Genomic DNA, 22,397 nt, shown 5'->3' with positions numbered 1-22,397 from the left:
CGCACGATACTCCTTGTTTTCCTGCTCATGGGACAGGGTAATCTTCTCTCTGCAAGGGAGACAACTATCGCGTAAGAATGAGACAAGAAGTTGTAAAAAGCCCACTGGGACAGGGAGACATGCTCTCTTGTGCCAGAGGTGGAGTTACCAGGGTACCAATAAAGGAGCCGAAAGCCACCAAGCATCAACAACGAAAGGAGTAAGCTTACCCTGTACATAGAGCAGACTATCCCTCTGTATGAAATATTCGTGATATTGCTCGCCTAGCACTAGTGTTGTTTGTTGACTTAGCCAGTTGCTTTATTTGTCCTCCGTAGCTACAATTACTCACGCTGCAAAAAGGGAACGTTAACATGTGCGTGGAATAACTGTGCAACTGGAACGGGAACTAGACTTCAGCGCCAGCATTGCTGAGAGCGAACCCCCTCATTGTCGAAATTACGCCAGTATGCCACTAACTGCAAACTCTGGAAACAAAAGTACCGTAAAAACCCGCGTATAGCTCGGACCCGCATATAGTCCAAGGTGCATTTCGGGGAGAGCAAACATGAGAAAAAAAAAATTTTCACCCAAATATAACCCAAGGAAAACAGAAACTGGATACATTTATTCACACACTTATTCATCGTCATCTGGCACACTTTATTCCGAAATTTCCTTGTCTCCCCCAGCAAACATCCTCAGTACGGGCGTTTTAAAATTGAGCACTTGAAGGCACAACGAACAAGCACCTCGAGAATGCAGGCTGAAGCCTCAGCGATTCATGTGCACAGTATCGCTGGCGAGGCTCGTTCCAGCCATCCAGCAGGAGTCCGGATGGCAGAAACAGCTCTCTGAACCTCATCCACTTTATATACAGGCACTTGATGTGCTCCTTAAACGGTTTATTTAGGCACAGCAGGGCAGCTGGAATGCCATCCCTCCCGGGATGATGACGAGATTGGTGCAGGAGTCGCGCAGCAGTCGCTTCACGGAGGAGACACCGAAACACGTGGAGCACAAGTATCGGTGGGAGCCCCGGCGATGCTTCGTTGCTTCGAACAAAGTCTGTCAATTCCCGTTCAACGTCGATAAATGCTCCATTTTTCAGCCTCCAGAAACTTCTTATGCCGCTGCACACATAGAGGGCTTCTTTCAGTTTCCTCCAACTGGCTAACTGCGAATACTTCGCTTGTTCATGCCGAATGCTGCTCTGCAGCACAGTTGCCGATGGTTTCGGCAGTTGAGATCACCTTTCTTTTAAAAGCAGCCAAATACTTTTGCGGTCCTTGCATGGCGTAAAATTGTGGCCGTTGTGAAGTGTGCCAAACGGTTGCAATGGCGACTGTTACATAAGCCTGATGGTGATAGCGCCACACAATGGCGAAACCGAAGCAGGCTGAAAATTCTTCGGATCCGCATATAGTATGGGGCAGAAATTTGGCAACATGAATTCTGGAAAAAAAAAAACTCTGACTGTACGTGGGTTTTTACGGTACATACATTACATAGCCTAAAGTTTTTGCATTTCAATCCATGAGTACTGTACATAATGTAAGGCTGTGTTCGTGTCTGCATAGGGGTGCATAACACCTTCTCTGTGGAAGTTGGTGACTCTAAGGGTAGCCAAACAGATATTTCGCATTCTGCTTCAAGGCATGTAACTATGGTAAAAGCTTGTTAATTTGACGCTCGTTAATTTGGAAAATCAGATAGTTCGGACATGTTCTCTGGTCCCGGCCAGTGTATGCATTGTTTAATGACATCGAACTCTCATTAATTCGGTCGTATTTGGCTGCAACCCGGTTAATTCGGACGTTGCTTGGAGTGCGCCGAGCGCGAAGCGCCACAAATGCGTGAAGCAGTAGTGCGAAAACGACATTAGCAGAGAGCCGAAATGGCCAGGGGCTTTCAGAAAGCCGTGGTCCCTTCCCACAATCGCATTGCTGGTACGTAAAAAGGTATTGGTTCAGAGTTTCCTTGGTACTTTCGATAATTCAACATTCATGTAATTAGGACATTTTTGCCAGTACTGTGAAATCTGAATTAACGAGCTTTTATTGTTGTGTGCCTGCCTTCATGGGTCTGAAATCACACTCGTTGGGTGTTTTTTTAACATACTCATGGGCTCCAATATTGCGCAGAATTTTTCGGTGGTGGAAAATAGCAGAGAGACTTCTTTATTTGCAATGTGTGCAAATGTTTGTTTACAAATCATGCAATAAACTATTGTCTTCTTCTTTACAGTTTGACATTGAGCATGAGCGTCGCAGGGAGAAGGACAAAAAACGGCCGAAGGCAAAAGTGACCGCTGGTGATATCTCTGTGAGATCAATTGTTTTACTGCTAAGCATCTCTTGTTATTGACTTTTAAGGGACAGCCTTCCGCTGAGAAAAATATTTTTGGATTATGGGGCAGTTAAGAAGATTGCTTGTCACATTAATGGAAACAAGCCTGCATGTACTTTATAAACAAGGAATTGCATTTTATTATGGCTCTGAAAGTGGTAAAAAAATGACTGGGCAGCGTCACCCAACAGTATGTGTGTCAACCAATCTGTGAAATGAAAAACATGCAGGTACAGTGGAACTTCGATTATACGACTTTCAGGGGACCGCGCAAAATCGTCGTATAATCCGGGCGTCGTATAATCGAAAAACCGAGAATATAGGCAGTGACGGTCATTGTTGCCCCACAACAGCGGGCACATAATGCCTAAGAAAGTCTGCGGCACAAACCTACGCTGCTCCGAGGAATGTAGATTAAATTAATTGAAAAAATGACAACCACGCATTTTATCGGAGGTGTGAACGAACCTTTATTTCTCAACTTTTAAAAAAATCTGTGATTTTCTTCTGAGGGTTTGCCCAGCCATGGCGCATCAGCTTTCTTTCGATAGCTGCAACATCTGGCAGCAAGTCGCCGATCTCGTCGCGTGCGCAAGCAAACCGCTGAATGTGGTCGACGTAGCACAACACGTCCGCGTAAGTCGGAACGGACGCGCTAGCCTTTGCAGCGTCGTCCATCTGTTCCTCGTCGGAAGTTCCCGCAGTGTCGGGACGCACAGTTTCGATAATGTCATCCAGCGACACTTCACTGCACACTGCAACGTCGTCGTCGGCACCAACATAGTCCGCGAAAGATCCAGGCAGCTGCAGGCTGCCGAACTCTGGTTCGTCGTCAACAGGCACTGCAGCTTTACTGGTAGAACAAGCACCAATTCTATTAAAGCCGCAGTGCCTGAAGGAGTTGGCGATGGTTTCTGGCGTGACTGTGTCCCATGCACTAGCAATGTAGTGCATTGCATCAAGCACAGAAAGCTTCTTATCCAACTGCTTGCGTTCCATGCCCGCCAGCCGACGCTGCACCAGAACTTCCGATATTTCTGTTTCATGCACTTGATGACGCCAGCGTCAAGTGGCTGCAGCTGGCTAGTGCAATTGGGGGGCAGAAATACAACTTTCACATTTCTCAAATGCGACATATCTGATGGATGGCATGGCGCATTGTCAAGCAGAAGAAGAATCTTTCTGTTCTTAGCCCCCATTTTGGAGTCCAGCTGCTGCAGATATGTAGAAAACATAGCAGCCGTCATCCAGGCTTTCCGGTTGAACGTGTACTGGCATGGCAGCCTTTTCAAATTCTTGAAGCATCGCGCCTTCTCAAACTTGCCGATCACGAGGGCAGGAAGCTTTTCAGAGCCGTCTTCATTAGCGCAAAGCAATACGGTAAGACGCTCTTTGCTTCGCTTACCCCCGTGACAGCTCTCTCCTTTGAATGCCAATGCTGCATATTATAAAATAATCCAGTTTCGTCTGCGTTGAACACGTCGGACGGCTTGTATTCCTGTATCAATTCCGGCAGCAATGCAGTCCACTTTTCTACAGTGTCGGAGCTGACTGACGCGCTCTCTCCACAGCAGCGGCTGTACACAACTCCACTGCGTTTTTTAAAGCGATCCAACCAGCCATTGGAGGCTTTAAAGTCGTCAATGCCGCAGCGCAATGCAACTGTCTCAGCCTTCTCCTTCAAAATTGCGCCATCCACGGCAATTCCTGAACTGCGGGCCTGACGCAACCACTCAACGAGGGCCTTCTCCATGGCAGCATATTTGCCATCTTTCGCGGCCTTCCTGTTCAGGCCGAACTTTGCCGCATTTAGTAGGATGCTGTCCTTCTTCGCGTGGATCGTTTTCAGCGATGACTCGGGAATGTTCAGGTCGCGGGCAATGCTGGCCTTTGTTGCTCCGTTCCGCTTCTCCGCCTCCTCGATTATGCGAAGCTTTTCTCCGAGCGTCAGCGGTTTTCGGTTCCGCGACATTGCGAGACGCAGCACTCACCACCAAGAATTCGAAAGCTTCCTCGCACACCAATGTCCGAACACAGAAAATTTTGCACATGGACACAGCAGCTGCGGCGCAGCACAACCAACCGATGAGGCAAACACGTGAAGGAATGGCTGAATGGCAGCACGGCAGTAGGCCTATTCGATTTGCAAGCTTCGACCAATCGCGAGTGGCTAAAACGCCCCAGCCCTCTGGTAGCTAGACAGCGGCAAGTTCCGGTTCCCGCGGCTGTTGCAAACGTTGGCTCAACAATCGCCGTTCAACACGTCCGGTATAACGACACGAAATCTAGTGAGTTATCGCATACTAGAAAGCGAGCTCGAAATTATCTGCCATGTTATCTGCTCACAACGGTCACTACAAAACCGCCCAAAAGAAGAGAGAGAGAAAAAAAAGGCGACAACGGAAGTGCGCAGTGCAATGCGACAAAACGAATGCGCTCCGGCTGGCTCCGGCCAACGTTGGCTCTGGCTAGCTATGGCCGACCGCGTGTCGAAAAATTGAAGAGGCCCTGTGGTGGCAGCGCGGATACGAACTCGGTTCCTCGGTTTCCCGACTTTTTTCGCCCGGCCGCAGTGTGTTTGCGTGCCAGCCCGCGTCATCGTAGGTCTTTTTTTTTCTCGGACAGTCCAGCGAAGCGTCGTACGAGGCGGGGCCGGCGTAAAATCGCGTCGTACAATTGAGGTTTTTAATACATTATTTCTACGGGGTTCTGCTGGGACCAAGCCAAATTCGTCGTAAAATGCGGGTCGTCGCAGGACCTGGGGATGTATAATCGAAGTTCCACTGTAACTTATTTTGCTCAAGAACAACAATATATTGCCTAGTCACATTTTATGCACTGCTGGAACATTTTCTTTGCGTCAGAGAGTGATTATTTATTCTTTTTCACATGTTGAGCACTGCTTTCAAGTTTGACTGCCTGAACTCGTGCGATGTAGTGCATGCGACACTGTTTTTTTTTTGTTTTTTTGAGGGAGTATTTTGGCCCTAATTATGAAATATTCCTCAGTAAGGAAGCATTCATTGCATGGAGGCTGCCATATGTTATTTGGAAAGCTTCACTGAGGGGCCTTCGGTGAAGGCTTTCTGGGTGCTTCCAGAGCATAAGGTTGCTTTGAAGCTACCTTTGTAGAGGGCGCTACACGCCATGCTTTCTATACAGTATAACCTCGTTACAACAGACATTCGGATACTACATACCAATTTGCTGCGTTATGGCGACCTCCATATTAGTTCCGTTGACGTAGCTTCGTTGACAACGTATTCTGGTACAACAGACACTCGGATATAACTGACTAAATTGTCAGGCCAGCAAGGTGGTCAGGACTCCTTTACAGCGAACTTTTCTACCACGGCCATCCCAAATTCAATAACTTCCGACTTCAAACATCGCTTAGCATACTTTCGGGACGGGAACAGCGCACCGCGGATATCGACGTACCGATTTAGGAATGGAGGTCAGTCTCCGGTCTGTCAATGATCAGCTATGCCTAGCTGTAGTGGCAAAAAATCGGCGCGTAGCGTGATTGGTGTTGTGTTTTGAAACCCTCACGTGCGAAATTGCTAGCCGCTGGCAGCGCTCCTCTGAGCAGTCGCTGCGCGCCAAACTTGGCCGGGGGTACGCTGCCGATGCGCAAAATGCCCATCCGCGGTTCTGAGGAACCAGCGGGCAATGTGATTCATTGCTTGCGACCAAGGACATTGCGGCTTCTTCGCTTTCCCATGTCCGTCAGCGCGTTGTTTGGCACCGTGAGCGGAGTTAGGCCTAGCCACGACATCAAGTAGAAAGCTCAGTTGCGATGTGCATGGCTGCGGTACCAGATGTTTCAAAGTATGTCATGCTCGATCGCGAGTACAAAGAGTTGTCTTGCGGTGGTCTTCGTCATAAGCTCCGAAGTGCTGACAAGCAGAACCTCTAACAGCGGGTCCAACGAGTCAACGCTATTACATTTGCACGTCTGCGATGTTCTACGCACCAACGTTTATAGAACCAGGTCAGTTGCAAAACTGAGCGATGTTGCGCGGCGCCGCCGCCATCAGCGACAGATGTGGCGCTGCCATCGCAACAGGATTCATTTGCTCCGCTCTCTTCAGCCGACGTTGCGGCGCGTCGCGTCAGTATCCGTGGAGGCTGCTTTCTGCGCGAACAGCTTGGTGTTTTCTGTTGTGCTTCGGATATGCTGCGTGTCTTCACCATGCGGACATGTTCTGTTCCGAGACACCCCGACATTTCTTTTGTGCCTAGGGTTACCAACTCTTCAATGAAGGGAGTCGGGACGGGTGGGTTTCGGCCTCTTCAGCTGGCTACGTGCTGCTCGCAACACTTCCTCTTGCTGGAGAATGTATCCGTAAAAGTTGTCGCATTTCGCACAGAAGTTCAGACAAAGTAACTGAAGCCCTTCGCAGCCACCGCTAGCCACCGCAACATTGCTTCGTGCGTGCTATTCGTGAGAATTTTGTGTTCTGGGCCCGTATTCTCAAACGATCGCAAAAGGCGATAGTATCGCGTTTGGTGACGTAGAATTTGATGCGTTCAATAAGTAAAAAAAAGACTTGCCTGTGACGTCATTGTTGCAACTGGCCGTTGGTAGTACGAATGTCTCACAACACGGGAGTGAGCGCACTGTACGAGCGCAGAGCAACCCGAGTACGGCGTTTTCGAGCGTGTGCTGCTGCTTCTACGCAGTGGCCAGGCTTGGCCGGCTTGGCTGTGGTTACTTGAAGTGTAAGACGTGTTGAAAGTGCTTTCAACGTTTTTTTGTTCGATTATTTAATGCACAGTATAATATTTAAAGAATGCAACTTTGCGTGAAACGTATTTTCGTTGAGAGTTTAACACGGCGTGCTCGGAGAGTTCAGCTGTAGCGTGCAGCCGCAGCGACATCGTCTCAAGATCTCAACATGTTGCCGGCTCGCGATAAGCCACGCGAGCAACGCACGGTTCATGCTCCTGGGACGTTCAAACCACTAAAAACACGCGCTGGCAAAGAGCGAGTGCTGATAACACCCCAAGGTAATGCTCGACGAAAGCTTCAGCGTAAAAAATGCTGCGTATATCCACCGAGGATTGAATACTAGAAGCTACCGCCTACGTCACTGAAATGCTAGAGTTCACCACGAACCGACGGTTAACGGTGCCTTCGCTTATTGCAAATATGTCGAGAGCACCGTCGAGCACCATGACGCAAAATTGACGTCGGCGGAACTACCAGATGGCGCCCTAACTTTTCCGGTTTGCTCAATAGCCAATCAGCGCACACCAAAGGCGATACTTTTGCGATTGTCGCCTTTTGGGAATACGGGCCTTGGAGCGTGACGCGCGTTGTCAGGCGTGCGTTGGATCACATAAAAAGTTCTAACTGGACGGTACGGAATAAATCTGGGACATATAGCTGTTCCGACAGGGACGGCTCGCAACGCTGTATAAAAAGTCGGGACAGTACGTCCCGCGAAATACGAGACGGTTGGTAACCTACTTGTGCCCCGCGTGACCTTGACCAGCGAGCGACGTGGGATCGCGCCATTCCTCGTATGGACAAGAAAATGTCCGACATATCACTTGTATGTGATATGCACATTCATGAAGAAGACATCCTGAAGACGTTCACACGGTCAACGATAAGAGTTAAGGTTGAAATCGCCAGCGGAAAGGAGCCTCGTCGAAGATTGCGTCCCAAAGATATTCCCGAACTTGCCTTGATTTGAGTGATTCTAAAATTTCGCTGTAAATAATTTTTTGCAGTTAATTAGAGCTGTCTTGATAAGGTTTAATGCCTGAGACTAAATAAGTTGTGCCGTTTGTGTGCATCACACCATACATGTAATATCTGAAAAATTGTTTCTGTGCATTGCGTGCGAAAAATAATTAAAATTTTTCTTTCTGTAGCAGGACTGAAATTGTGGCGTGCAGTACACACACGGCGATTTTACCACTCAATAATTACAAGTAACGACAGCCACGGTACAGAGTGAAAACCCCTCAATTCAAAAAAGTGAAAGTGAAGAATTATCGAAAAAAGAAATAGCGCGAAAAACTACGGAGCACCAGAAAAAGGATTACACAAACAACAGCGCTGACTTACAACAAAGATTTATTCGTTAACACCACGTAATAATTGCACAGACCAAAACGAAAAGATACAAGTACCAACACGCCCAAGCATCCGCTTTAGCTAAATAATTACGCTACGAGAATGCGCCATATAGTTAATTTCTTATGGGTAATGGACAGGCTCGTATGCTATGCTATCAAGCGTCAGTTATCATGGACAGTCTTGAAAGCCATGGCTTTACTGACTTTGCCTTACCGCTGCTAAATATTACTCAGTTTTACATTGCAGCGGCAGCGCAACGAAAAATCACGATAATATACAGTCGGCGAGTAAACAACCGAGCCCTTTCTGAACGGCTGCCCCGGCGTTTGCCACGCAGACTACGCGTTTTGGTCTGCTAGCGGAAGCTTGTTGCGCCGCCAGCGCCACCAAACCGGAAGCTGTCCCGGCGCCGCGCGACGGGTTGGCTGACGCGGGGAGTTTTGCAACTTACCTGGTTCTATAAACGTTGCTACGCACGTCTACGATGTTCGCAAAGAGTGTGGCATGCTGTCGTAATCCGATGATTGAGCTTCCGCTTGCAGCTGCCAAACTAAAGCGTAATTATATTCTAAATTATCGTTCACCCGTAAACACAGAACGAGTGCGAACTTGTCACTAAGTAGTGCAATTTTCGATAGCCATGACCTCACTCGCGACGCACAAGCAGCAGACGATGCTCCCGAAGCAAGCATTGGACCAGTGGCGAGGCATGCTGGCAGGTGCTGGAGCAACACGGCAGAAGTAGCCAATTCGAGAGGCCTTGAATTCAACTTCAAACATGTGCTTTTTGTACGCTTGTTTGAATGGAGGAGCTAGCTGAAAAGGAGAACTCGAATACAGAGAAATGCTCTTTGAAACGAGCCCAAAATGGTAACGTGCCTGGGTCTCTCTCTCTCTCTCTTTTTTGCTTTTTGCACAATTTTCACCAAGTTGGCAGGCACAAAAAATTTTTAAAGTACTTCTACGTAGTTTTCAGTGAAGATATTTTGGAATTGGATAGAAAAAGGATTACAGAAACTGAAAATGCGATTTTCCAAAAATCTTGTTTTTTTTGGTGCCCCATCAAGAATAAATCCGTTCTTTGACCATGTTTGTTACTTGTAATTCTCATCCGTTATAACAGACCCAGTCAGTGTTTACATAGAAGTCTGTTGTAACAGTACTTGGATTTTACATGCTCTCTTTATAACAGACCAAAGTCCTCTTCCCTATGAAAGTCTGTTGTAATGAGGTTATGCTGTATATGAATTTCTATATATGATGTAGCGAAATAAAGGTGTGCGCATTCATCCATTTAGGCAACACTGCTCAGTCACTTCTGTAGATGTGGCTAGCATCATTCGGCACACTTATTCGTGCAGCCTTCGTGCACCCCTATGCCAATTCTGGGCTTGAATAAGCGCTTCACCTCACTGCTGGCCCATGTGCTGTTTGCTTGCGCATGTGCGCTGTCACCCGCCTGCGGAGAAACGCGAGCTGCACGAGCACAGCTCCAGGCATCAGCGGATATTATGCAGTGAGAAAAAAGAAAGCATCTTGGGCAAACACGTAGGCAAACAGTAGCATGGCTGACTTTATGGAATTTTCCAAACCACGCCTGTGAGTTCCTGTTCGGAGAAGTGTACCGGTAGTCACAGTTGGTGAAGTCGCTAAGGGACACAGTTAGCCCCATGGATTTGTATAGTGAACTTGCTTTTGCCTTCAGATTCGACTTCATCAAAATTTCAGTGCTGGAAATCATGACGGATTTGAAACTAAGAAAACAGCACGGACCCCCTCCTCCTCTTAAGATGCAGGCCTTCCCATGCATGTTAGTTTCAGTTGCATGTTTTGCGTGAGTAGTGCCATTAAAGCAGTTCATTTCACGACACCGTTGTGCCAGTATTGCTGGAACAGTTTTGCGCTCGACTGCGGTGATTTTTCATGCTGATTGAACAAAATGTAGAAAAGCTGTGGGAACGATTATTTTTCCTGTTTTTTTTTACCGATTGGAGATTGTAAATGATTATTATGGTAATTATTTTAATGCTAAAGGGGTCATGTGGGGAACCACCCCTCGCCCTTGGCGTGAAAACACCTTGGAATGAGTCGGACGCCTCCCAGGAATATACTGATGTAATTGGGGGTCTGCCCATAGGACCGGGGAGCAGCCTGGCCTCAGGGAGAAGTAGAGTTCAGGAGCCGGAGCTGATAACAGGAACGTTTATTTACATGATGAGTTGGTAGCGGGTCGTAGCGTTGTCTAGCGACGCTGCGTTGCGTCGACGTAGCCTCGACGTGGCCTGTCGAAGCCTCGTGGCCGCTTGTGGACGCTTGCTTGGAGCGTCTCGATGCTCGCATTATAAAGCTTGGGCCTTCCCATGATTCCCTGTCGGAGAAAACAATGAAGTGCAAGACAGTCCAATCAACACATCGTCTTCATCTTCGCCCACTAAACGAAAAGTAAGCACCGCCTCCTTCGCACTCCAGGAAAGAGAAGCGGCGCGCCTGGATGACGGACAGGTCCCGGGAGGTGAACAAAAGGCACAACAGAGCACTATACACACTGAGAAGAGGTTTATTGGCGGTGCGTTCCTGTGGTGACGCTCTGAATGAACACAGCGAGTCGGGGCAGAGCACCGTCCAGAAAGATGCCAGCGACCAGCAACGCGAGGCGAGCGTTGGCGATACTGCTGACCGGCGACGCGTCTTCTTCTTCACAATTCGCCCCCGCCGAAAAAGAGCCATCCTGGCGACCTAGGAGTCTGGAGGCAGAGGGCTGTGGTATGGCTTGGGACGTGCCACGTGGACGAGGTCACGTCCACGCCGGCGCATGTCGTCAGATGGGGAAACTGGCTCAATGATAAAATTCACCGGGGATGTTTGCTCCAAAACACAGTAAGGCCCTTCGTACTTTGGGACGAGTTTTGAGGAAAGCCCAGGAGCTTGGTAAGGAACAGCCAGCCATAAAAGAGGTCCAGGGGAATAGCTGGGACTTCGAAGTGAGTCAGTGTTGTTTTCCTTCTGGTGCTGTTCTTGGGATGTAAAGGCGCACGAGTTGGCGGCACTTCCGCTTGTCGGGCAGCTTTGGACACAGGTGGGCATTCGGAAGCGTCTGGACGATATGGTAGGAGAGTGTCGATGGTGTGCGAAGGTTCGCGGCCATACAGGAGAAAGAAAGGTGAGAATCCCGTGGTAGCCTGTGTCGCGGTGTTGTATGCGAACGTTATGAAGGGAAGAACGCGGTCCCAGTTACCATGATCAGATGTCACGTACATCGCGAGCATGTCACCGAGGGTGCGGTTGAATCGTTCGGTGAGCCCGTTAGTCTGCGGGTGGTATGCTGTGGTCCGTCGATGAGCAACGTGGCATTCGGAAAGCAGAGCTTCGATGACTTCAGAGAGGAATGCTCGACCTCTGTCACTAAGGAGTTCCCAAGGTGTGCCATGTCAAAGGATCAATCGGCGTAGGACGAAAGACGCTACGTCCCACGCTGTGGCACTTGGCAGAGCAGCAGTTTCGCCGTAGTGTGTCAAATGGTCCACAGCGACTATGATCCACCGATTGCCATCCGGTGTCATTGGAAGTGGGCCGTAGAGATCTATGCCGACGTGGTCGAAGGGGTTGGCAGGGCACGGAAGTGGCTGTGAGGCTCCAGACGCGCATGAAGGCGGTGATTTGCGACGCTGACAGTCAGGGCAGCACTGAACAAATTTTCGTACAAAGTTGTACATGCCGCGCCAGTAGTAGCGATGACGAATACGTTCATAGGTTTTGAAAACTCCGGCATGGCCACATTGTGAATCGTCGTGGAAGGCAGCACATATTTGTGATCTTAAGCTGCGGGGAATGACCAAGAGCCATTTATGGCCTGCGGGAGCGTAGTTTCATCGGTGTAGCAGCCGACCACGAATGGCGAAATGGGCAGCTTGGCGTCGGAGAGATCGGAATGCAGGAGTGGTCGATGCTCCAGAGAGATAGCCGAAAAAAGGAGCGATCCATGGGTCACGGTGTTGTTCAGTAGCAATGGAGTCAATGTCGAGAGACGTGACTGAGTGTGTGCAGTTCATTGTGCAGGCTGAGTCTGGAGGTAGAGGCGAACGGGACAAGGCGTCCGCGTCAGAGTGCTTGTGTCTGCTGCGATAGATGATGCGAATATCGTACTCCTGAATTCGGAGTGCCCAACGGGCTAGTCGGCCAGACGGATCTTTCATTGTGGCGAGCCAACAAAGGGCATGGTGATCCGTTACCAGGTCGAACGGGCGACCGTACAAATACGGGCGGAACTTGGTAAGCGCCCATACTAGAGCTAAGCACTCCTTTTCAGTGACGCTGTAATTGGTCTCTGCTTTTGTCAGCGTGCGACTCACATAGGCGACGACGTATTCGGAGTAGCCGGGCTTACGTTGGGCGAGGACAGTGCCAAGACCGACCCCACTAGCGTCTGTATGCACTTCAGTTGCAGCTGTTGGGTCGAAATGGCGAAGAATGGGAGGAGAAGTGAGCAGACGACGGAGCGTAGCAAACGCGACGTCGCACTCAGGAGACCAGGAGGAGAGGTCTGTGTCACCGCGTAGGAGCTGGGTCAATGGCGACCTGATGGACGCGAAATTTCGGACGAAGCACCGGAAATAGGAGCATAGTCCGACAAAACTTCGAACCTCTTTGATGGTAAGAGGCTTCGGGAACTCGGCGACGGCACGAAGTTTCGCAGGGTCGGGTAGAACACAGTGCTTAGATACTATGTGGCCTAAGATGGTGAGCTCCCACGCGGCGAAGCGGCACTTCTTAAGGTTGAGTTGCAGTCCAGCGTTGGTTAAACACCTCAAAACCTGTCTGAGCCGATGTAGATGGATAGGAAAATCGGGAGAGAAAACGACAATATCGTCGAGGTAGCATAAACACATAGACCACTTGAGGCCACGCAATGTGTTGTCCATGAGTCGTTCAAACGTGGCAGGTGCGTTGCAAAGGCCAAAGGGCATTATGTTAAATTCGTACAGCCCGTCAGGTGTAATAAATGCAGTTTTCTCGCGATCAGCTTCAGCCATCGGAACCTGCCAGTAGCCAGAACGTAAGTCTAAGGATTAAAAGAATTCTGCTTCTTGAAGGCTGTCAAGGGCGTCGTCGATGCGCGGCAAAGGATAGACGTCTTTCCGCGTCACCTTATTTAAGCAAGGGTAGTCGACGCAAAAGCGAATAGACCCGTCCTTGCGAACTAGCACAACAGGAGGTGCCCAAGGACTGTGGGATGGTTGAATAACGCCACGGTGCAGCATATCTTCTACCTGGTCATTGATGACGCGACGCTCTGCAGCAGAGACGGGGTACGGTCTTTGACGCAACGGCTGGTGCGAACCGGTGTCAATGTAGTGGTGGACTTCCGACGTGCGGCCCAACTGCGGCTGAGAAACATTGAACGAAGTCGTGAAGTGTTGGAGAAGTCGAAGAAGCGCGGCGCGTTCTTCGGCAGTCAGGGTATCAGCGATTGAACTCGTGAATATTTCACTCGACGAGCCCTCCTGTGTTGGAAGGGCAAGAAGGTCGCTCGAGTCAGTATGACACAATTCGTCTGGCACATTCAGAAAGAACGAAGAGTCAAGCTCTTCCACGCGACCGAGACATTCGCCGACAAGCAATGTAACCGGTGCGGAGAGGGGATTGTAGACAAAAATATTGCTGTGGCCGGCAGCGATGTCAAGAGCAGCAAAAGGCAGTGGGACGGCTCTGCGACTCACGAAGGTGTCGGAAGGTGTGAACAAGACCGTAGCATCGTTGAGGCCACCGCAAAAGACAGGGACAACGGCAAGAGAGGCAGGCGGAATGTCGGTGTCCTCGCGCACGACGAGTTTAGGCAGCTGAACAAGAGCGTCGTCGAATGGCTATGCACACAGCGGCAAAAATTCAACTTCAGTGCGTGCGCAGTCGATGACGGCATTGTGACGTGATAGAAAATCCCACCCGAGGATTACGTCGTGCGAGCAGGCAGAAAGAACAATAACTCCACGACGTACATAGTGCCTTGTATGAATACGCGGGCAGTACAGGCTGCGAGAGGTGTAATGTGCTGTGCGCTGGCCGTGCGTAGTGATAGTCCAGAGAGCGGCGTGGTCACTTTGCGTAGTGAACGGCAGAGCTTGGCGGCTATAACAGAAACGGCTGCGGCAGTGTCTACAAGGGAAAATGAAGGAACACCATCGACAGATACGGCGACTACGTTAGCAGGGGAAGTGCGAGGACTTGGGCAGTTCGAAGATGGCGCAGTTCTTGCCTCTTGAACTGCGGCGTTTAGTTTTCCTGGTTTGAGGGTTCGGGTCGGCGACGCATTGGGGAAAGCGATCGCTGTCGAGGAGATGGTGAGCGGCGCGACGGAAAGTCGGGGTGGTCAGTGTGAGCATCCGGTGGTGAGGGTCGGATAGGAGATGGGCACATGGGATGAGCGCCGTATTGGAACGGCCGGGTAGCGTCGCTGGATGTTTGAAAGCGATGGCTACAATATCGCGCAACGTGCCCTGGAGTACCGCAGGCGTAGCAAATGGGGCGATTGTCAGGAGTCCTCTAAGAAGTGCTGACTCGCGGCTCGGCCCAAGATGTAGGAAGAGGTGCAGATCAGTGGGCATATTGCTGCATAGGTGGGTAAGGCTGCTGGGGAACCCTACGCACCACCTGAGCATACATAATAGGTGAGGCTACTAGCTGCTTAACCGGCGCATATGTAAGAGGCGCGGCCACGGACTGCTGATGGTGAGTGACGGGAACGGCTTGAGCGACCTCTTCGGCAATAACAGTGTGGAGCGGAGCGTTGGCGGCAGACGAGAGGGCGGCTCCTGTGTGAAGGGGACCAAGGAAAGTTGACGAGCAACTTCTTCGCGCACGAAGTCCTTGATCTCCTGAAGCGTCGGCGAGTGCTCGGGAACAGTACCAAGACTCGAGAGCGAGTCGGCGTGCGATAAAAATGGCAGAGTCAGGGCGCGCTGCTTCCTCAACTCTTCATAACTTTGACATAAGGTGACGACTTCCGAAACTGTGTGAGGATTCCTGGCCATGAGCATCTGAAATGCGCCATCGTCGATCCCTTTGCGGATGTGCTGAATCTTGTCAGACTCAGGCATGGCGGCGTTGACACGGTTACAAAGATCGATGATGTCTTCAATGTAACTTGTGAACGTTTCGGACGGCTTTTGTGCACGTGTGCGCAAGCATTGTTCGGCGCGAAATTTGCGGGCAGCGTGTCGGCCAAACACTTCAGCAAAAGAAGTCTTGAATACTGACCATGTCGGGATGTCGCTTTTGTGGTTGTGATACCACATTTCAGCAACGTCAGTGAGATAAAACACGACGTGGGTCAACTTGTCGGCGTCATCCCACTTGTTGTGCGTGCTCACCAGTTCGTAGTTAGTGAACCAGTCTTCTACGTCGGTCTCACCGGCCCCGCTGAAAACCTTGGGGTCCCTCAGCTGAGGAACTCCGGTGCCGCTGCCGGACTGGGCGGACGGGGCCGGTTGGTCGACGTTGGTTGTCATGACGGGCGGAAGTGTTCTGCTTCGCAGCTCCAGGTTCAGTTGACGGGGATCCTCAGCACCCTCCACCAATTGAGAAGAGGTTTATTGGCGGTGCGTTCCTGTGGTGACGCACTGAACAAACACAGCGAGTCAGGGCAGAGCACTGTCCAGAAAGATGCCAGCGACCAGCAGCGCAAGGCGAGCGTTTGCGATACTGCTGACCGGCGACGCGTCTTCTTCTTCACAACACAATAAAGGGATCCCAGCGGCGCACATTCCTGGAAACAGGCTGCGTTGACAGGCGCAGTGTTTCCCTGCCTCGATGTTTTGTCGGTGCAGGTGACGGCCAGCTGCAGGTCGGGTCACAAAGTCGCAGACACAGCATAGTATGGAAAAGGTGCCCGATGAGGAATCCCCGGCGCTCGGCTAATTGTCCAGTGCATCTCGCAGTAGGCCGAACAAAGCAGTGCACAAGTGACTGCCTCCTCCGAGCAGCCTGGACTGCAAATAGTTTATCTTCAGCCGATAAAACCGTCAAACTCAGCCAAGCTTGTCTAAGGCGATTGACTAAGAAAACTGACAGCCTGGAAGGGTTCAGGACACAACTGTGGTATTGTCGTCGCATCTGGCGCTCTTCAGGGAATGTTCTGGTCGAAGAAAGCAGGGCAGATGTCGCCATACCATTCTGACGGCCCAGCGGCGCCAAGCCGTAAAGGCCGATCATAAGAATACATATAGTCTAAAGATTTCTTCGAAAAGCTAAAGCAGGACTGGAGATATAGCAATCGCTATATTTCATTTCATTTCATTTTATTACCTTAAAACCCAACATGGGCATTACATAAGGGGTGGGTTTACATATGTTCGTTATACAATAATTAGAATAACATGTGTATAAGCATTATTAAACACGGTATGAGTAATATGGGTACATGATTCTGCAATGTATACAAGCAGCCGGAATGATGAAAATAACATCCAGTAGTGGGGCAGGCTGCTTCGTGGGGCAGGCTGTTCCAATCTGTGGCTGTGCGGAAAAAGAATGAACTTGAAAAAGTAGCAGTATGATTACGGGGGCGGCCCACTTGGTTCATGTGCCAAGTTCGATGTGACGTTCGGCCAGCGGGAATAATGTACGGTGGTTGATTAAGCGAACAATGATAGGACTTATGAAAAAGAGAGAGGGATGATACACGGCGACGAGTAGCAAGTGTTGGTAGTCCTAATTCATTTCGCAAAGACGACACGCTGACATGATATGAATATTGAGAACGTATGAACCTTGCAGCACGGTTTTGTACAGATTCGAGAGCGTTGATTAAATATGTTTGGTGGGGGCTCCATACTGCGTATGCGTATTCGAGCTTAGGGCGAATTATGGTTTGGTAGGCTAGTAATTTTACATGCATTGGAGCTTGTTTTAGGTGGCGTTTAAAGAAACCGAGTGCCTTATTAGAAGATGAGATGACGTTAGTAATATGTGCGTTCCAAGACAAATCGTTAGTTATGGTAACACCAAGATATTTTTAAGAGGGCGCAGCTTCTAATGGTATGTTATTGATTGCGTATGAATAAGCCAGAGGGTTACGACGGCGGGAGAAGGTCACAACTTTGCATTTATTTGGGTTTAGTGTCATTAGCCAGCAATCACACCATTGTTGCAGACGGTTAATATTTTCCTGAAGAGAATTTTGGTGAGATGTATTATTAATTCTGTAAATGACACAATCATCCGTAAACATGCGAATATTACAGGTTACATGAGCAGGCAGATCATTAATATATATTAAGAAGAGAAGAGGCCCGAGAACAGATCCTTGTGGAACTCCGGAAGTTACTTGCAGGGAATCAGATGAGCTGTTGTTAATAAAGACAAACTGTGAGCGATTATTAAGGAATGCTTCGATCCATCGTAAGATGTCGGGGTGTACATTAGCCAAAGACAGTTTTAGTAGCAATCGTTGATGTGGTACCTTATCGAATGCTTTCGCGAAGTCTAAAAATATGGCGTCTGTCTGTAGGTTAGTATCTAGATTAGTGTGAAGATCATGTAGAAACGTTGCTAATTGGGTTTCGCAGGAAAACCCTTTCCGAAATCTATGCTGTGAAGGATGAAAAATGTTATTCGAGTCTAGGAATTTCATGATTTCTGTATAAATGACATGTTCCATGATTTTGCAGGGTACGCTTGTTAATGAGATGGGGCGATAGTTAACCCTTTGCGGTCCAAAACCTTTACCCACTTTCCGGCTCTAGCGGTCCGAAACTATTTCGCCAGTTTCTGGCGCCGCGAATAAAAACACAAGCTGTGGAAGAGAAACGCACAGGATATTTATTTTTGCTCCTGCATTCTGCAGGCAACTCTTTTAGTGATATTTGGGCAACGTATGATACCGCTCAAAGCATTCCCCTGTGTGCAGGCCAGGGTTATTACTGCAGGTTTCCACCGCCGCCGTCGTCGTCTTCGTCACTCACTTCTGTCGAATCACTGTCATCACTGTCTGGTGGAGGCACGTAATTCTCTTCGTCACTAAAGTCATCCTCGCTTTCGCTAAAAGCACCGCCGTAAAACGCACGCGGTGAAAACGTGGCCATGCTTCTCAGCGAACCGCGCGCGCGAGTGGGTACGCTCTAGGCCCCGTGCTGATCATAGTGCTGCACCCTAGTGTCAAAAAAGTAAAACCTCAACAAACAAAGCTCACTTATTCCTCAAGAGATGGCCCTTCATGTATACAAAAAATGCGCGCGACTCGCGGTGAGAAAACAGCAAAATTTAAACCACGAACACCCTTGTCGGGCGGGGCCCGACAGCGGACCGCTACGGCCGTGTTGCGTTGTCGGGCGCTGCCCGACAACGGACCGCAAAGGGTTAAGTGGGAAGTTCTTATTTCCTGATTTATAGATTGGAACAACATTTCCCACCGTCCAGTCATGGGGTATGATGCCAGTGGAAAGTGACTGGGAGAACAATAGACACAAATAAACAGCACTGATAGCTTTAGTATTTTTTAACACTTCCGAGTTTATGTTATTGACTCCAGCTGAAGATGACAGTTTAAGATTGTCAATTAAGGACAAAATACCATCGACATGGAAATTTATCGCTGGCATGGCATTAGATGTGCTCGTAGCTGTAGAAGGAAAGGGTAAGTTAGCTTTGGAGAAGACTGACGCAAAAGCTGCATTGAAAATGTTAGCGCACTCCACATCATCGACTGTTTCACCGTTATCGTTAACTAGTGTGTTGCTGTTTATATCTGGAGGGTTAATCACCTGCCAGAATTTTCTTGGATTGTTGACTAGCATCTTGGGTAGATCTTCGTGAAAGAATGATTCTTTCGCCTCGTGGACAGCTGATAAATATGCGCGTTCCGCTGTGTAATATCTATCCCATGCGCATCCGTTTGTGCTACCTTTTGTTGCTCGGTATAAATGTTTCTTTTTGTTATCCAGCTTTTTTAAAGAATTAGTGAACAATGGTTTTTCTGGCTGCATTCGTAATGTTATTTTTGGAATGAACCTGTCCGCTAGGCTGTTTTTTTCTTTAAACCTTTGCGAATTTGTATGGATGGTGTGTTCATTAAAAGATGTTTCAAATAAAGCCAAGAATTCACGCAAGTTATCACGGATAGCTTCGTAGTTCGCTTTGTTAAAAAGATGTATAGTTTTTTAAATTGTCAAGCGTGGAAATGCCATGAAGTTGAAGGACGCGTGAATAACCTTATGGTCACTAATTTCCTGGAGATAGGTGATCGACGATAATCTGTCAGGTTGATTTGTTAGTATTAAATCTAACACGTTAGCTGTATCTTGTGTTATGCGCGGTGGTTGGGATACAAGTTGAGTAAGATTAATGTCAAGACAAACATCAAGAAAATGTTTCGCTTCTGTATGATTTACTAAGTGGTGAGCTAAATTGTGCCACTTGATATCTGGAAAATTGAAGTCTTCGAAAAGGAGGTCAGCCTTGGGGTGCTTAGATGTTATATCACAGAGTACATTGTTTAGCTCAGCGGCAAAATCTTGGCTACCGCGAGGGGGTCTGTAGCAAACGCCCACAAGTACTGATTGTGGAGCGACGTGACAATGAATGAAAAGTAGTTCTAAGTTGGACCTGATACTAAGAACGGAGCACGATAATTGCTGAGTGACAGCTATAAGGACGCCTCCTCCCCGTGCATCCGTACGATCAGCACGAAACACATTGAAATTAGGCATATCAGCCAGAACTTCGGAGTCTGAAATGTGGTCGCCAAGCCAAGTTTCGGTGAGAACTAACATGTTGCTTTTAAATGTTAGTACAAGGTTGGACACTTGCTCGCGTTTTGAAATGAAGCTGCGTATGTTTGTGAAGATTACTGAGATAGGAAGACGTGACTCGCCTGTTATTTTCGGACAACGGTTTATTTTTGTTTTGCTAAGTTGTCGCTATGCTTCTTTTACCGTCTGAGAAGCATCGTCGTATATGTAGCGCTTTGGGCCCATAAATAGTGTTTTAAAACGCAGGGAATAGGGCGCAGATTTATGTTTAGCGAAGGCAACAAGGTGTTTACGGGCGTTTCTAACCGCTGGTGAAAAGTCTTCGGCAACACTAAAGTCAGTGCCTTTGAAGTTATGCCCCTTTGAAAGGACAGCTTCTTTCGTTTTATAGGACACAAATTTAACTATAATTGGGCGCTTGCGATTACAGGAATGCCGACCAATTCTATGTGCCCGCTCTATTTCCTTAGGCTCAAGTCGTACACTGAGGTAGTCGGAGCAGTGATTTAAGATAATTTTTTCGGAATCCGATGATGGCTCTGATGCAGACGGATCTGGAAAGCCATAAAAAACCAAATTATTTCGCCTAGACCGGTTCTCAGCATCGTCTGCACGCGCTTCCAGTTTATGGATCAGCTGCGCCGTACGTTCGCTGTCGGTCCGTATGGATTGCATGTCTGCTTGCAAGGATAATACACTTTGGTAATTACCCTCCAAGTCCGTCAGCCTCTTACTCAAAGTGTCCAGCAATGCGGTCGTAGCCACAGATTGATTTTTGAGATCTTGCATCTCAGCGATCATCTTTGCCTGACCAGCGGAAAGCTTTTTCATTTCGGCAAGCAGAGCGGCATTATCTGGACCGGGATTACTTTCAATATCCCCAGTGAGCAATAATAGAGATCTAATCACACAAAGACACTCACAAGCAATGTAAAAGCAGCACTGCGGGCTCGGTAGCTGCACAAAACAATAATTACTTGTTTTCTTAGCGAAAAGAGGATGTGGTTGACAGACCTGCATGATGAACAGGAATGGATTAGTGGACCATATCGTGGCAATGCCACCGAGCCCACAGCGCGCGGGGGGTAGTCGCTGCTCCATTATAGGCAGCTGGCTGGCTGTTGACGACGGCGGTATGGTGAACGGCATCTCGTCGAGGATCCATGTTTTGACTTGTGGCGCCGCTGAACGGGACGATTGGTTGTCGATTCCCATGTGCCAATTCATGACACAGGTGGTGCACGGGTGCGACGATGCCAAAGGAGCGCTCGTTGATACCGCGAGAAGAGGCAGCAATGTTCGCATGACGAAGGACGTCATAATCTGCATGATGAACAGGAACGGATTAGTGGACCGTATCGTGGCAGTGCCACCGAGCCCACCTGATGCGTTCCCTCTCAACATGCTTCATTCCGAAGGAGAGGACAGCACTGTTCAAGGTGCCCCGCCCAGTGCATTAAGTCACCTCCCTTTAATGTTGTGTGGTTTCCTTTCTGTGTAACTTGGTGGTGCTGATGGCTGCTGCTAGCAACTCCTGGTTCCGGTCAGCTGCTTCTTGCTGCGCTGTAGCTGTGCAGTCTGGTGTGGTGTATCCACTGATCACCACTAGGGGGAGCTGTACGGCCCTTCGAATGCGTGCGGGGTGAAGCCACCGCAAGCCGCAGTTTTTGTCCCGGAAGCGAGTGTGCAACCACTTGTTTGCTTTTGGCGGGTCAGCGTTTCTTTTCTTTATTTTGAAACAACACCTGCCTGTAGCGCTGTAAACTGCTCAAGCTGTCTAGGAAGGTCCTCAACAAAGACTTTTCATGAGAAGGCACCCTGAAATCGTATAAAGTTTTGCTCGTTTTACTAGGAAATAAGCAGTGAGCTACAATTGGTTGGTAGTAGGGGGGGAGGGCTGCCCACCCCCCCCTGGCTACGGGCCTGCTGTCACCATATGTTGACAATATAGCTGGCTACATTGCAGGCTTTCTGTGTCTGATTCTGCAGTGTCGGATCCCCTTGAGACGTGCTACTGGTGTATCATCAACAGCATCAGCTTCTCATAAACTGGCTGCTACATTCACGTTTCCTCACGAGCGCAGGTTTCCTCACGTTTCCTCACGAGCACTCATTACAGGCTACCATATTGGAAAACCTAGTGACGATGTCCCAGTGCCATACATAATTATTGGACCAGTGTGTGGCGCAGGGTACTGGTAGGCTGGCACTGCACGACGCACACTCGATGCTGG

At 49.0% G+C, this 22,397-nt stretch overlaps 1 protein-coding gene across 4 annotated transcripts in view; it reads left to right on the top strand.

The window, feature by feature from the left end:
• LOC119372691 (stromal membrane-associated protein 1) overlaps positions 1-22,397 on the top strand; it is a 224,849-nt gene that overhangs the window by 55,637 nt on the left and 146,815 nt on the right. For 3 of the 4 annotated variants that reach the window (XM_037643135.2, XM_037643138.2, XM_037643137.2), the window contains exon 5: positions 2,227-2,304. The exons of the other annotated variant lie outside the window; for it this stretch is intronic. In XM_037643135.2, the coding sequence (XP_037499063.1) occupies positions 2,227-2,304 (78 nt within the window). The remainder of the gene's footprint in view (positions 1-2,226; positions 2,305-22,397) is intronic. 4 annotated transcript variants of the gene reach the window in all.

Source organism: Rhipicephalus sanguineus, chromosome 10 (assembly GCF_013339695.2).
Source record: "Rhipicephalus sanguineus isolate Rsan-2018 chromosome 10, BIME_Rsan_1.4, whole genome shotgun sequence".
Classification (NCBI taxonomy): Eukaryota; Metazoa; Arthropoda; class Arachnida; order Ixodida; family Ixodidae; genus Rhipicephalus; species Rhipicephalus sanguineus.
The sequence above is the reverse complement of the archived record's forward strand: the minus strand, read 5'-3'. Positions and strand labels throughout refer to the sequence as shown.